General features: G+C 55.1%; 2 protein-coding genes across 3 annotated transcripts; both read right to left on the bottom strand.

Moving 5' to 3' along the window:
• Positions 1-1,231: 1,231 nt before the first annotated feature.
• On the bottom strand, positions 1,232-4,229 carry RPP25L (ribonuclease P/MRP subunit p25 like). Its single transcript, XM_075739587.1, has 2 exons — positions 4,120-4,229; positions 1,232-2,600 (listed from the first exon to the last, which is right to left on the bottom strand). The coding sequence occupies exon 2, from the start codon at positions 2,590-2,592 to the stop codon at positions 2,032-2,034; it is 561 nt and encodes a 186-aa protein (XP_075595702.1). The 5' UTR covers positions 2,593-2,600; positions 4,120-4,229; the 3' UTR covers positions 1,232-2,031.
• A 1,543-nt stretch (positions 4,230-5,772) lies between these two features.
• DCTN3 (dynactin subunit 3) lies at positions 5,773-10,535 on the bottom strand. Of its 2 annotated transcripts, none has more exons than XM_075740385.1 (7): positions 10,396-10,535; positions 10,112-10,196; positions 9,044-9,130; positions 8,351-8,434; positions 7,635-7,693; positions 6,846-6,905; positions 5,773-6,178 (listed from the first exon to the last, which is right to left on the bottom strand). In XM_075740385.1, exons 1-7 carry the CDS (start codon positions 10,492-10,494, stop codon positions 6,089-6,091), a joined length of 564 nt encoding a protein of 187 aa, XP_075596500.1. In that variant the 5' UTR covers positions 10,495-10,535; the 3' UTR covers positions 5,773-6,088. The 2 variants fall into 2 exon arrangements, with proteins under 2 accessions (XP_075596500.1, XP_075596499.1); XM_075740384.1 differs by having other exon boundaries at positions 5,773-6,688; positions 6,780-6,905; positions 10,396-10,526.
• Between the last annotated feature and the right edge of the window lie 3,621 nt (positions 10,536-14,156).

The following is a 14,156-nucleotide window of genomic DNA, read 5'->3' as shown; positions in this document are numbered from 1 at the left end:
GCTCCGGCACTGCTGCGTGCCACAGCACACAGAAAGGAGAGCGGCTGCAGTCAGCCAAGGGTAACTTTCAAACAGTGAAACAAAAATAATTATCACTTAGCTGTTTTGATGAGAAGGCGTTAAATGTGCCACCGCCACGAGGGAGGATTACACAGGCTGTTTGAGGATCTGGCTCTCCGCTAAGAGGGTGATTTTAACAGTAAACAAACACAAACACACTGCTTGTTGCAGTGTCAGAAGCAGTCTCATCAGGCACTCGAGCATCTTTCCTTGGCATTTATCGCTAATCTAATTAGTCAAGAAAAGCAGTCTCCTCCTTACATCTAAGGGAGCAGCAGCTGGGAACAGCATCAAGATAAATCAGCTTAACTCTGCCCCACCCCCAGGTTTCACCTGCACTAGTGCAGCAGAGAGGTCTGGACATTTCCCCGACCACCTCGTTAGCTCCGGGGACAACAGCAGGGCAGAGCACGACAGGTCTACCAGGGGAAGGGGAGGAGGAAGAGGCGTGTAAACCTGGCACTGTCCAGCTCGCACTGGGCACTCGGCTGGTGTGCAAGTTCACCGTGATGCAAGGTGAAGCCTTGCCTCTGAGGGCGCTGGGTTGCACGGGTAACAGAGTCTCTCTCCTGCTTCCTCGGTTTAGGTAAAATCCCTTCTTTGAATGCTTGCACCATTTCCCATTGAATGGACAAAGCAGAGCACCAGGTCCAGCTGGAGCTCTGCACAGGCCAACACAGGCACCAACCAGGGAAGAGCGGGCAGGACAGGCAGTGCTCCAGACCCGCTGTGAGCCGGGGTTGTTCTGGCGAGAGGGAACAGCCCTTTCTTCCTGCCCGGCATTACTTACCAGAGCTGCTCCAGAAGGGAAACCATTGCGCAAGAAAAGATGCTCCATCCTGTGCCTCACTCAGCGGAGTTTGGGCTATTTTTGAGACTGCAGTTCTAGTTAGTTTAAAAGAACAAAACAAAAAATAGCAACAAGCTTCCCAGGAAAAAAGCAACCTTGATCTTAATTGGATATTAAAGATGAACAGCAAAGGCAGGAAGAAAAACTCTCCCCCTCGCATCAGGGTCTGTTTAGTTATGAGAGGGATAACTGTGGACCAGCAGGTCCCCTCTTCCTCAAGGAGAGCTGAAAGAGCAAAGTTTCAGCCGGCAGCCACAATCCCACCAGCAACGCTTACAGGGTGACCTCCAGTGGGATGAGGAAGACATGACAAAATTCACATTACATGAAAAGGAAACTTTATTTTAAACCCATCTCTGTGCATTTTAAAGGAGCAGAAAGGGGAAAGAACAGGGTCCTTTGAAGCTTACCATTGTCACCACCCCAGGGCACTTGCACAGCTACAGGATTTCAAGCTGGTTATGACATGAGTTGACTCCTGCCACTTTGGCAGAGAGGTGCGTAGCTGTCAGGTCCACCGAGGTGAAAGGAGGACACAAGGGGTGCAATGCACACACAATCACACAGTTGTATTCCCGCAGTTCCACGTTCAAACCACCTGATGGGCTCAGCAGAAGATGGACTTTCAGGCACTGACGTGGCAGACCCAGCCCAGTGCCCCACTGTCCACTCACATGAGCAGCCGCCAGGGGAATCCACGTCAGGTCCCGTCTCCCCTCTGCACCACAGTGAGAGCCACCTCCACCCACCTCACACACAGGTGCCTGGCGGGTGTGCCGCTGCCTGGGCTGCCGCGCCGCCCCAAGCTGCTGGAGCTCCGCTCAGTGAGCAGCCGATCGCCAGGGCTCGCTGACAAGACGCCAACACTCCTCGCTCAAGCAGAGATGACTTCTGCCTTCCCTGAACTGCAGGCTAAGGAGCACAGCCCAGCAGCGTTTAAGGCAAGTTGTCAAAATACAGTTTCAGACAGCTATAATCACATCCATTGTGAAACAGTTAACTTCTCCTGCCCTCCCCTAACAACTTTGCAAACCCCCATGTTCAGCAGCAGCTTTCCAGCTACTGCAGCTGGATTCTTTCCGTAACTCCCCCAAACCACACCCAAACTCAGCATCATTGTCTCAGGACTTGGAGCAGGACTCCCCCAGCCCTCTTCCAGTGGACCGAGGGTGCTTTCCCATGCTGCCAGCTCCCCTGCCTCCACCCTGCTTCCTCTTCATTTGGCCCTGGGACTCCTCTTTAAGTGTCTCAATCCAGAAGGCATCAAAAGAGCCGGGAGCCTGGTATCCCGGCTCCTGAGGATCAAGGGCGTCTTTGCTGAGTAGGACACATATGGCAGGAATGTTTCTCTTCACTGTCAAGGCATCAAGGCCTGCCTCAGGCACAATGGGTTCCCAGATCTCTTCAATCTGTTTGAAGAGCACTTTAGTGATCTGGTGCAGCTCTTTGAGCCTTCGTTTCATGATTTCCACACAGGTAATGGCCTTGCTGACGGCTTTGCCTGAGCCAGTGAAAAGGATCTGTCTCACTGAGTCCAGCTCCATCTTGCTGATAGCATAACCCATCAGATTTCTGATTTTGCTCCCGTCCTTCACTTTCATTTCAATAATATCAGGGGGCAGGTCAGTGAAAGGAAGAGGACAAGGTTTCTCCACAATTTTAGTCTTCTTATAGTTCTCCATTCTCAGTGCTGAAAAGTAAAACAGATCCATTAATACAAACTCCCACTATAATTGCTGCACAAAGATACCCTCACCACAATTAGCTACAACCTTTCCTCCAAAGGGCACTCTGAGCTATCAGAGTTGGGGATCCCGAAAAGCCACACCCAAAAGATCAGCAAGAATGTCCTACTCAAGCTGAGGAGTCACTGGTATCCCAGTCTTCCTCGGCACATACCCACAGCAAGAACACACCGCCACAGGGCAGCCTGTGCACCGAGAGGCCGTGGAAGGGTAAAGGGTTGGGCATAAGTAGGATGAGGTAAAAAAATACAGGCTGTACCTCAGGGAAAAACAGAGAACGGGTGAGCTGAGGTTACTGGGAACAGAAGCCAGTGGGATACTGACCACAGCTGCAGCCTATGAGCTGCACCAGAATGTGCACACAATGAACACTGGCACAGCTCGCCTTCAGCAGCTTGGGTATGTTACAGAAACAGGTTCTCAGCCTCACAACTGGCCAGCCTACGTGAAAGGCCAAGGCCCAGATTATTTCATGAAACAGTGCAGGTCACAGGGGAGAAATCAAGTCAGGGGTTGCAGGCAGGACACGTGGCCAGCAAGAAACAGGTCAACAAAGGCACATAATGAACAAAAAAGGGGGTCTCCAAGGGGAAGTGAACAAAACCAGACAGACTCGTAGCGCCCCTCTCTGCCAAGGCAGGGTCCCTCTACTGGCATCCTGACCAATGCCCGCCTAATCTGCATAGGGCACCCCCCTCCGCACCACAGAAAGCCCAAGGTGTCCAAGCATGCAGTGCTAAGGCACTGTTATCTGCAGGTCAGCCCAGAGCCAGCCTCCTGTACCCCATCCCCTGCGGAGACAGGGCAGGCCAGTGCCCCCTCTCTGTACCTAGGAGGGACGTCCCTCTCCCCCACGAGGCTCTCCCCACAACATGGCAGCAGCCCCGCCATCGGTGCCAGGGGTGCCGGCACGCACGGCGCTCTGCTGGGAAAGTGCAGGGGTTGAGGACACGGCGGCTACAAGGGATGGGGATGCGGGCTGCAACGAGGATGGCAGGTACGGTCGAACTCCCTGCTATACGGGTTAGGAAGGCCAAGCCACTGCTGGAGGACTGCAACCGGGGCGGGTGAGGGGGTTCGGCGAAGCCACTAATATTGGGATGGGGGGGAGGCGGCAGACGAGGCTGGTGTCACAGTGCCCTGAGAAAAGCCAAGCCGCTGCGACAAGGAACGCACGGCGGGGGGAGGCCAAGCGCCGGCTACCGGGGGAGAAGGGAAGCCAGGAGGTTTCCACAGGGGTCTGAAGGGAGTGATGGGGCCGCTGATGGGGGTAGATGAGGCGGGCGGGGGGAACGACAGGCCCCAATATGAGGGTCTGTAGGGAGGCCAGGTGCCGCTGGAGGGGCCCGGGAGGCGGCCGGGCTAAACTAGAGGGCCCATCGGGAGGACAGACGCCACTAGAGGGTCCCGAAAGGAGGCCGGGCGTCGCTATAGCGGGGGCGGGAGTGCGGGAACTGCTCTCACCTGCGGCCGCCTCAGCGCTCCCCTCGCCGCAAGATGGCGGCCGGCGCCAGACGCGCGCAGGCGCAGGGCGGGCGGAAGGAGGGAGGCGGTGCGCAACGCTCCGCCCCGCGTCACCGCTCCGCCCCGCACAGCTATGACATCACGGGGGCGAACCCGCGGGCCGGCTCCCGCCTCTCCCGATGCGGCCGTGCCGGCTTCGCGCCCGTGGGCGACAGCAGCTGCCGGCCCTGGGCTAGCTAAGCGCCCGGCCGGAGGCAGGAGGCGGTGCGGCGTCTCCGTGGGACCGTGCCCGTTGCGCTCCTGGGATGGGAGCGCTCCGCAGCTCCCCCTTGCACCGGGCACAGCGGGTGTCTCCGTGCGCACGCACGCAGGGACGTGTGTGAGTGCGTTTGCCTGTGAAGATTTGGTTCTCATGGCACGGCTGAAGCAGCCGCACAGTACTCCCCGTTACCGACCAGCAGGAACGTCAAGTCCCAGCCCAGGCCCGGGGCCCGCAGAGCTCCCCGGTACCCACAAGGGAGCGTGCAGCCCTGCCCCAGCATGCCCAGGGGTGAGCTCACCGACCGGGTGTCCTGGTTTCAGCTAGGATAGAGTTAATTTTCTTCTAGCAGCTGGTTAGTGCTGTGTTCTGGGTTTAGGATGAGAGTAAGATTGAGAACGTAACTAAAACATCATTATTGCCAAGGGCTTTTCAGCTTCTCGTACTGCCCTGCCAATGAGAAGCCAGGAGCTGCCCAAGAAGCTGGGAGGGGACACAGCCAGGACGGCTGACCCAAACTGGCCAAAGGGATACTCCATACCATATGATGTCATGCTCCATACATAACTGGGGGTTGGCAAGTAGGCAAGGCAGCTCAGGGTCTTGCTGAGCATCAACCTCAGGTGGTGAGAAATGGTGCTGTTCATCACTTGTTTTGTATATTCTCTTATCTTCCTTTCCTGTCCTATTAAACTGTCTCTATCTCAACCCACAAGTTTTACTTTTTTTTCCATTTTCAATTCTCTCCCCCATCCCGCTGGGAGGGGGCAAGCAGCAAACAGCTGTACAGTTGTTTTAAACCACGACACCATGTGAGAGCACAGGGATAGCCACGCTCCTCTGGATCTCTGTGCTGGCATCCTGCCCCATTCCTGCAGGGCTCCCAGGTCACACATGGCTGGTCCTCAAGGGAGGAAGAGGGTTTGGGACCCTCCCAAAAGCATGACCTCCAACTCAGGAAGACCTTTGTGCCAGAAGCTCCAGGCTATGGCCACGCCAGGCAAGGTGCAGCTCATGACCATCTCTGAAGGAGAAAGGGCCAGCCACGGGCTCTGGCTTACAGCAGCCACTTGGGGAGCAGGCAGGATAAAGGCAGGAGCCACTGCCTCCTCCCAGTGCAGGGACTGGAGAATGGCCGGGGGCGGGGAAAGCCCCATCAGGCCAGATTCCCCTGTGCACAGGCAGCTCATGTGAACAGGAAGAAACACGTGAAGCACGTGCTGCAACACAGGGTAGGCTGTGGGGCTGGAAGGGATATACCTGCCCTCGGCCCAAGGCAGAATCCATCAGCAATCTCCAGCAGGCTGCCATGAGATCTCCGCAGTTCACTACCTGTGCAGGGAGGGACAGCCTGTGCCATGGCTGTGCCCAGGGGAGTAAAAGACAACCCAGTCAGCGTTTCAGGACTTTACTATGGTCCTCAGGAAGAGCAGAAAGAGATTTTTAAATATGTTAAACCAAAACATATTTCAAGGAAGTGCAAGATTTGCAAACAGTGGCATATTAAGGAGTAGCGTGGCTTCGATTCGGGGCCAACACAGCTCAGCTGCAGTGCCAGGGTGCCCCCAAGAGCCTGCGACGTCACTCGTAGCATGCTCATGCCAAGTGGGAAGATGCCAAGATGGCAGGGTGCAAGCTGTGCTGCTGCCTCTCCTGAGCGCCCCAAGGCCAGCAAGGTCCCTGGGGTTCTCCACGCTCCTGGCTCTGCCATCACTCTGCTGCAGGTTTTGCTTCCTTGGCTGCTTCCAGCCGCATCAGTATTTCATTCCACTGGACAAACTGCTTGGACAGAAGCAGGGTCTGGACATGACTTAAGGAAACAGATGTGGAAACTGCAGGGAAGAAAGCAAGGCCAGAGTGCCCTGACAGCCCCATTACGATCCTGATTCGTTGGCAGAGGAAAAGGCCTGGGACACCAGGCTGTAGAAAGCCTGCATGGACTGACTACCAACAACTGACACCAACAGGAGTCCAGGAGGCACTTCTGAACACTTCATACCACCATTTCAAGGGACTTTCTATGGAAAAGAGCAGAGCTTCCCTACCCACTCCAGGTTTAGGACATGTCTCAGCACTGGAATCCTACACAGACAGGATTAGCCACTGTTTGGCTCAGGCAGGTTGCAGGGACCAGTCACCTGATAAGAGTTGGCAACATCCAGGTGGCCAGTGCGAGCTCTGCACCAGCACGGAGGATGTGCTGCTCCTTTGTGCTGAGCCACGCTGTGAGCGGACCCAGCGCAGGGTCTCTGGCTCGCAGGCAGCACCCTGCCCTTCCCATCTCAGAGACAGGCAGTCTCAGCTCTGCTCCTGAGAGGAGTATGACAGGGACACAGGTGTCACCACATCAGAAAGGGCACCAGCCATTAAACCCAGGGCTAGGGATCCAACAATATCTCACAGGGGTAGGCAGCCCAGGAGACAGGCCGGCAGTTCAGCTCTGTCAGACCCAAGGCTCAAAGGATACCATTTTGTTGTAGTCTTCAAGGAGTGTCTTGACGCTGTCAGTGAGATCGTGACGCTGTTCCTGCGAAGAGGAGAGCCGAGGTAAGCAATCCATCAACTGAAGGACATCTGTCCTCCTAGTCCCTGACAGCATGGGGGGAAACTCATCCAAGGCCAGTACTGAGATTAGAGCTCAGGCCCTGGCTGTGGCCACTCGTTGCAGCCGGAAGGCTTTCAGTAGTCAGGAGAAGGGTTACAAACACCCATATTGATGAAGCACCCCAGCCACTGGGCTTGCACTACTGCCTGCCTCTCCTCAGCATCCATGCTTTGCTTGCCCCAGAACAGAAACTCACAGCAAAATGCCAAAAGGGAACATTATGCACTGCCCAGGTTACTCACTGCCAGCTCCAGGAGCACTCAAATGGGGAAAGAAAGGCTGAAGTGACAAGATGACAGCATCAACAGCCTTCCAGAGACCAGGACACTGGAAGAGTGCAATGCTTTACCTCAGTGTCCCAGTGAAAGGGGGAATGCCGGCTGGTTAAATCCACTGCCACTTATTAAGTGTTGCTCATACCTCAGTTTTGAGTAGGGTTATGGTAGGCAAAGCACTTTTCCAACTCAGACTCAGCTGTCAGAGATCCTGGCTACTTTCCCCCCCACAAAAGTGCTTAAACTTCTTTAAGACTGCAGTATGAATATTCTGGGATTGAAAAAAACTGCCATAAATGAGTAATTCAAGCAATTGCAAATACACAGGTGGTTCCTCTTCCCTGCTAGTCAAGACTGTCAAGAAAATTCATACTACCTGCTGCTGTATATGGATTTGAGAGAGTCGCTGTAGTTTGGCTGCATGGTCAGGAACCGCTGAAAGCACAGAAGATAAATCCATTTTGTTTGTTTTACAGCACATGAGATTAGCTCACAAAATAAAGACCATTCCTTCTCCTCAAGCACATCACAGCAGAACTCCGCTCACTGAATGCAAGTGCCACACACCACAAACACACCTTTTATACAACAACATCAACAAAAAAAAACCCCAATCCCTAGCTACCTTGTACATTAAATACCAAGTTTATCTGCTAACTGCTTCTGGATGGCATGAGTTAGGGGATGCCCGCAGTGAGGGTTAGTGAAGAACTACATGAGAGTAAACTACCTGGATGAATGCCATGGCAAGCAACTAAAAAGGCACCTCCACCTATGCCAGGAGCAGGTATGTTCAGGAGGTAAAAGAGCTCCTAGGCAGGAATGGTCTACTGGTCTCCACCCTCCCTGCCAAGCTGCTGCCTCTAACCTGCTTCCTGACCTACTCTATCACCTCCTTGACCTTGCATGGGACATTAGTGCAGCATGAGGGAGGAGCAGACATACCACTGAGTTTGCACCTACTTTAATCACACCAGGTTGTGTGCATAGCTGTCCTCCCCTCTAGTTCAAGGCTCAAGAAAAAAAAAAGAAAACAGGATAGACAACAGCTTGGGGCTGTTGCAGCTCAAACTTGCAGAAGAACATGCATACCTTGGATACTGGCACTGTCCAAGATTGGTTGGAGGTTCTTCACCTGCTCCAGAAGAGCTGCTCGGGAAGGAATAACCCGCTCCTCTGGTTGGGGAGGGACAAGAAGCAACATCAGTAAATACAAGACACTGCTTTGGCTTTTCACATATACTGGTGAGGTAACTTTTCCAGCTGATCTAGCTATACAGAAAGGGGGTTGTTTATAATTTTATTTAGACTTTTGTGTTGCTCATCCCTTGATCTTGGTTCACACCAATTTAAGGCAGAAGAATCTCCACCAAGTTTTATTCACAGACTACACCAACAACAAGGCTGAATCAAATTCTTTGGGGAAAAAGAAGACAAGGCTAGAAAGCGTTTAAAATACATCCAAAGGTCTTCCATTTTTGTCACAGCCTAGAGAGTACTGGAAGTGGGGGAAAACTGTTCTGGCTCTAGTTTTTCTTTTCAACCTTTTATTAATTCAGGGTTAAACTGATCAATACTAAAAAGATCAGAACTAATAAAACCGCAGCATGGGAGCACTAATACTAACAGACATGCTTGTATAAACCATCTCTCTGAGAGCTCCAAAGAGGGTGCCTTGCCAGATTTTTACAACTAAAGAAAAGAACTCCATCCCAATCCAGCTTAGGTAAAAGACAACTTTTTCAGTGCTAAAAGCCCCCCGTCTCCTCTCATTTCATGCCATACCTGCCAAAATGAACTGCAGCTTCATGGCGTCCGGAACAGCCATCCTATCAATGTACTGAGGATCGAGGTATTTTATTACATCTTCAACTACAGTGAAAAATAGGTTTGACAACAAGAAGTAGGAGACATGTTATTGCAATTACAAGTGCAATTTTCCCCCATGCTATACATCAGGTTACTTTGTACATACTACCCACTTAGCATAGGTTTTTTTTCCCAGATTCATTAATTTCTATAGCACTTGAAAATATGTGACTTAGAAGCACTGTGACCAACAACTGACAAATGGCTCAAGCCAAATAACTTCTTCATAACAGACACCCACAACACTTGCTTTTTATTTACATAATGACATTTAAGGCGAGTGAAATCTGCTTCATCCTGTCCTTGAAACAAAACCAGCCAATATTCCTCCAGCCTCATCCTTAAAATCATCTACAAATACATGGTTTACATTTTTATACCAAATGACCACCGCAGCCTTGGATCACAAGGACACTCCTTACGTAGCCTGCTACTTCTGCGACACCAGACAGCAAAACTCAGCCAAGGCCAAGTTGGCAGCTTTGCAGGACAAAGCACCAGTTTGGTGTCCGCTCCTGATATCCCTCAGTTTGAAGGCAGCTCCTCAGATCCATCCACCAGTGGCTGCGTGTGATCCTTATTGCTCCCACCACACACACGAGAGCTGCTCTACCATGCCCGAGAAGCCCAAGCGTGCAAGAAGTCATTCCAGGAGCTCATGCTCCAACAAGTACCTTCAAGGGCTGCATTTCAGGCAGACCAAATCACTGCACTGATACAGGCAGACATCAAGCAGCTAAGAGGTTGCAGCAACCCATGTCCCATGCTCAACAGCCGAGTGGGAGAATCATGAGCAGAAAAACCTCACTTAGTTACTTATTTCTTTGTCAAATATGCAAAACAAGAGACTAAAATGAAAGGGGCTCACACTGAGAGGGGGGAAGGGATTTTTGTTTAAAGGAGGAGACAACACACAGGGGTTTCTGGCTCCCCAAGCGCCCCCCCTCCGGTTCCCTCCGGTCTGCTCTCCCCGAGGCCGCTCACTTTTCTTGAACAGGATTTTGATCCTCTCTCTCTTGCCGGCGATATTGCTCAGCGCCACCTGCACCTTCACCAGCTCGTCTGCCACCTGCAGAGGCACAGAGGAAGGGGATGGGCCTGTCACACCCCGCCGGGCCTGGGCCTGAGCCTGAGCCCAAGCCTAGGCCTGGGCCTGGCCCGGAGGGGAGGGGAAGGGAGGGGAGGGGAGGCGAGGCGAGGCGAGGCGAGGCCAGGCCCCAGGGCGGCCAGAGCCGTCCCCCAGTGGCTGCGCCCACCCCCCCCAGCACCTTGCGCGGCCCGCAGGCCCCATCGCCGCCGCCGACGCACTGCTCCAGCTCCTCCAACCGCCACTGCAGCCGCCGCAGCTCCGCCGCCGCCGCCGCCATTTTGCCGCCGGCCGGAAGGAGCAATGCGCCGCTTCCGCCCCGCCTCTCCCCGTTGCCATGGCGGCGCGTTGCTAGGGGCCGCCGTTGCCGTGGAGACGGAGGTCGCCGGGCCGGGAAGGGGTGATGGAGCCGGGAGGGTGGGAAGGGGGGAGGTGGCTCCCAGGGAGGGGGGGCGGGAGGTGCGAAGCCCCTCTCAGAGGCAAGGAGGGAAGGCTGCAGCCGGTCGATGGTGATTTGCACTGCAGAGGGAGGCGTGCAGGCCTCCCGCCGCCTGGGCGGTCGATCACTGCTTCATTCCGGTGTGGGCCTGCAGGAAAGAGGTGCTCAGATATATTAAAAGAAATTGATATAGCGATCTATGGGCCGTATGGATGCAGGGCCTTTGAAATCCATGAGGCTGCCGCGGGCTTTCCCCCAGGCCTCAGCCTGCCCGGGTTCACCTTTCTCCTATCGACCACTGCAGGTGATGCTCACTAAAAAGTGAGGCACTAATGAATGTAGCCAACCCCAGCCCCACCACTGCCTGCAACTGGCACTTGCAATTACAGAGATCTCTCAAGGGGATGAGATGAGTTCATAGCAGCAGCAGCCACCACGGAGAAAAATCCAGAGGCTTTCCAAACTGCAGAGGGAGAAGTTCAGGAGTCTTCAAAGCACTTTGCAATATTCTCTGCACCCTAGGCCTCAGACTGCCACTGTCCCGTCATACCCATGTAACCTCAGCAGGTGCCAGAGCTGCCCCAAGCTGGAAGGAAGTCTCTGTCCTTCGTGGGCTGCGAGCATGGCGCTGGGTGTTGCACTGCCATGCTCCAGGCACGAGGAAACACCTAGTCAAGGTCTCAAGCCGGGCTCTTAGGTCAAAACCGTCTGCCAATAGTGAGTACTTTGTTTAGTACTGGCTGGCAATGTGGGCTGGATGGTTTGGGGACCCTCCCGGTGCCCTTTGCTGAGAGCAAAATGCACTATGCCCTGAAAAAGCTTTGTTCTAGATGTATTCCTACAAGGACTGCAGGGCTGCCAGGCTGTAGGGGGGAGCTGTGGGGTGGCCCGGGGCCTCAGCAACCTCTATGGCCCCTCAAATCTCCCTGGAGGAACTGTGCAGAGCATGCAGGTAGGTGGAGAAGGCTGAGGTTCTGTGTGCTCTGCCTTTTTTCCCAGGGATCGATACCTGGGCTGTGGAAGAGAGATCTTCAGAGGCGAAGAGTTACGCTTTGTTCCACAAAGGTGACAATTAGAAATGGCTTCATTAGCAGAAGTGGTCAGGGGCTGCAGAAGGGACTGGGGGCTGTGCACACAGTGCTGGTCTGTGTTTAGAGGGTACCGGCTCTACCATGGTCTGTGCCCAGTGTGATGGGCAATGCCCACAAATACACAAATACCTGTGCTCGAGGGTCACAGAGCACCCACTTCCCCAAGATGAGAAATTCAGGTAGTCCTGGGACTCAAGCAGCAGGGGGCCTTTGGGATCAGAGGACATCCACCCTTTAGAGTCCCATCCAGCCTGTGAGCCTTGGAATGGGGCTGAAGCTGCAGCACTGGCTGCCTGCAGCACAGTGCACTGCGAATCTGTCCCTGCTTCTTGGAGCAGAGGGGGCTTTGACCCCATCTCCATCCCTGGAGCCTGCGGTGGCACGCTGATGCCATGGCTGCCTGTCCCCCACCTGGCACTGAAGCCAGATCCAATGCCCCTCCTGCTAGGCTGGATCATCCCCACATTCTCTGTCTCCTCCCTCCTGCTCAATTACAGTCCCTGCAGGACGCGGGAAGCGGGCATCGATCAGGGCTGGTTACTCAGGTGACAGCAGCTATGTCCCCAAGCTCCCCAGGGAGCATAGCAACACACATCACCCCCCTGAGCTGTGTAACAAGTGGGGATGTGAATCTGTGTGCCCTCCTGGCTCCCTGGGGCCCTGGCACTCAATGAGCTGTGGCCAGTGCTGCCTGGCAGTGACAGGGGACATGAGACCCCAATTAAGGCTTCATCGATCCTACCCCAGCTCTGCTTGGCGGGCTGCGCTGGGCTGTGCTGCGGCTGCAGGAGTTCTGTGCCAGGTCTTAGCTGTCTTGCACACCGGCACCCCTACCCCAGAGCAGACATCTTACAGCCTGGGGCGTGTGCACACACACACACGCATTCGCACACAGAGGAAACCCCACCGCAGCCCGGTGCACAGACTCACACGCACACGCTCACACACAAGAAACCCCACTGCAGCCTGGTGTGCATCCCCACCGTGTCCCCACCGTGTCCCTACCTTGTACCCATCGTGTCCCTGCCCCGAGGCCGGGGCGGGCAGCGCCGCTGCAGCACCGTGGACAGCGCCCGCCCCGCCCGGATGGGCGCGGGGGTCCGGTCTGGGGGTGGCCCCGGGGGGCGACCTCTGAAACGGGAGGTCCTGTCCCCTTGGGTGCCAGGGACCTGACTTCATGGTGCCTGGGTGGGCCTGTCCTCATGGCTGCCGTTGGCGGAGGTGTCTGTCCCCATGGAAGTCCTCTGTGCCTCTTCGTATGTATGGGTGGTTGCATGTGTGTGCAAGTGCATGTGCGTGTGTGAGCATGTGCGTTCTCACACATATGTGCTAGTGTGACTGAGTGTGCATTGCCACTGACTTTGTACGAGGGAGCACAAGCCATTGGTGTATATGAGTGTGGTGACTTAACTGCCGGCATGTCTCCATGTGCACCCATATATGCACCTGTGAGCACCCATGCGTGTGCCTGTGTCTCCCAGCTCCAGCTGAGTCACCTGTGCCCTGCGTGCGCGCTGCCCCAGATGCCAGGCTGGCCCAGCACTGCTTGCATCTCACCTGGCGCAACCTCACAGCCCCACGGCCATGGCGTTAGCAGCCCCACGGCCATACTCCTTGCCTGGCACAGGCAGCTTAACGGGATCCCCACCCACGGGTGAGCTGCCACTGGGCACCTTGTGAGGCCAAGCAGCCCCACGGCCTAGCTGGCACAGCTGGAACTGGTGCCCAGTCTGATCCAGCCCATGATTGAGGGCTCTGGTGAGTGCAGGGCACATGTTTACAACCCAGAGCACCCAGAAACTGAGGCAACCCTGTGCTGGAAGCAGATGAGGCAGGCTGTGAAACCTCAGGCTCTATAGCTGCTACCCCAGGGTGTCAGGGGCTGTGGGCATGCCCTGCATTCCCAAACTGTCCCCAGCCTGGGCACTGGAGCTTGGGAGGTGGCACCACGTCATGCATATCACGCTCAACACTGGTTTGGTTCAGCAGTTCATTTCCTTTAATAGATACAGAGTCGCGCGGCTGTGGGGGGAGTGCCGGGGGGAGCCTGGCAGCACCGAGTCCCGGCCACCCGCGCTGAGGTAGAGGTGAGCGTTGCTCCACGCTCGCCTGCTTTGGCACCCAGGGGTGCAAGCGGGTGGAGGAGGCGCCCGCCCAGCCCCAACGAGGTAGTTCGGAGTGCCCTCCATCTCCCTGCCCTCCAGCTGGGGACCCCGGCGTCCAGGTGGTCTTTGGTGGTGGGGGACACTGCTGGGCCTCCCTGCCCTGCCCCCCGCAAAAACCTCCTCCCAGTGCACAAGCCCCACCCTGTTATTAAGCCCCATCCCCATCCCAATCCCCATAAACTCCACTCCCACCTAACAACTGGTCACATCTCACCCCCACCAGTCCCACCAGTTTCCCCAGTATCTG

This window comes from Balearica regulorum, chromosome Z (genome assembly GCF_011004875.1).
Source record: "Balearica regulorum gibbericeps isolate bBalReg1 chromosome Z, bBalReg1.pri, whole genome shotgun sequence".
NCBI classification, from domain to species: Eukaryota; Metazoa; Chordata; class Aves; order Gruiformes; family Gruidae; genus Balearica; species Balearica regulorum.
Note: the sequence above shows the minus strand (reverse complement) of the source record. Positions and strands in the feature narration are given on the sequence as shown.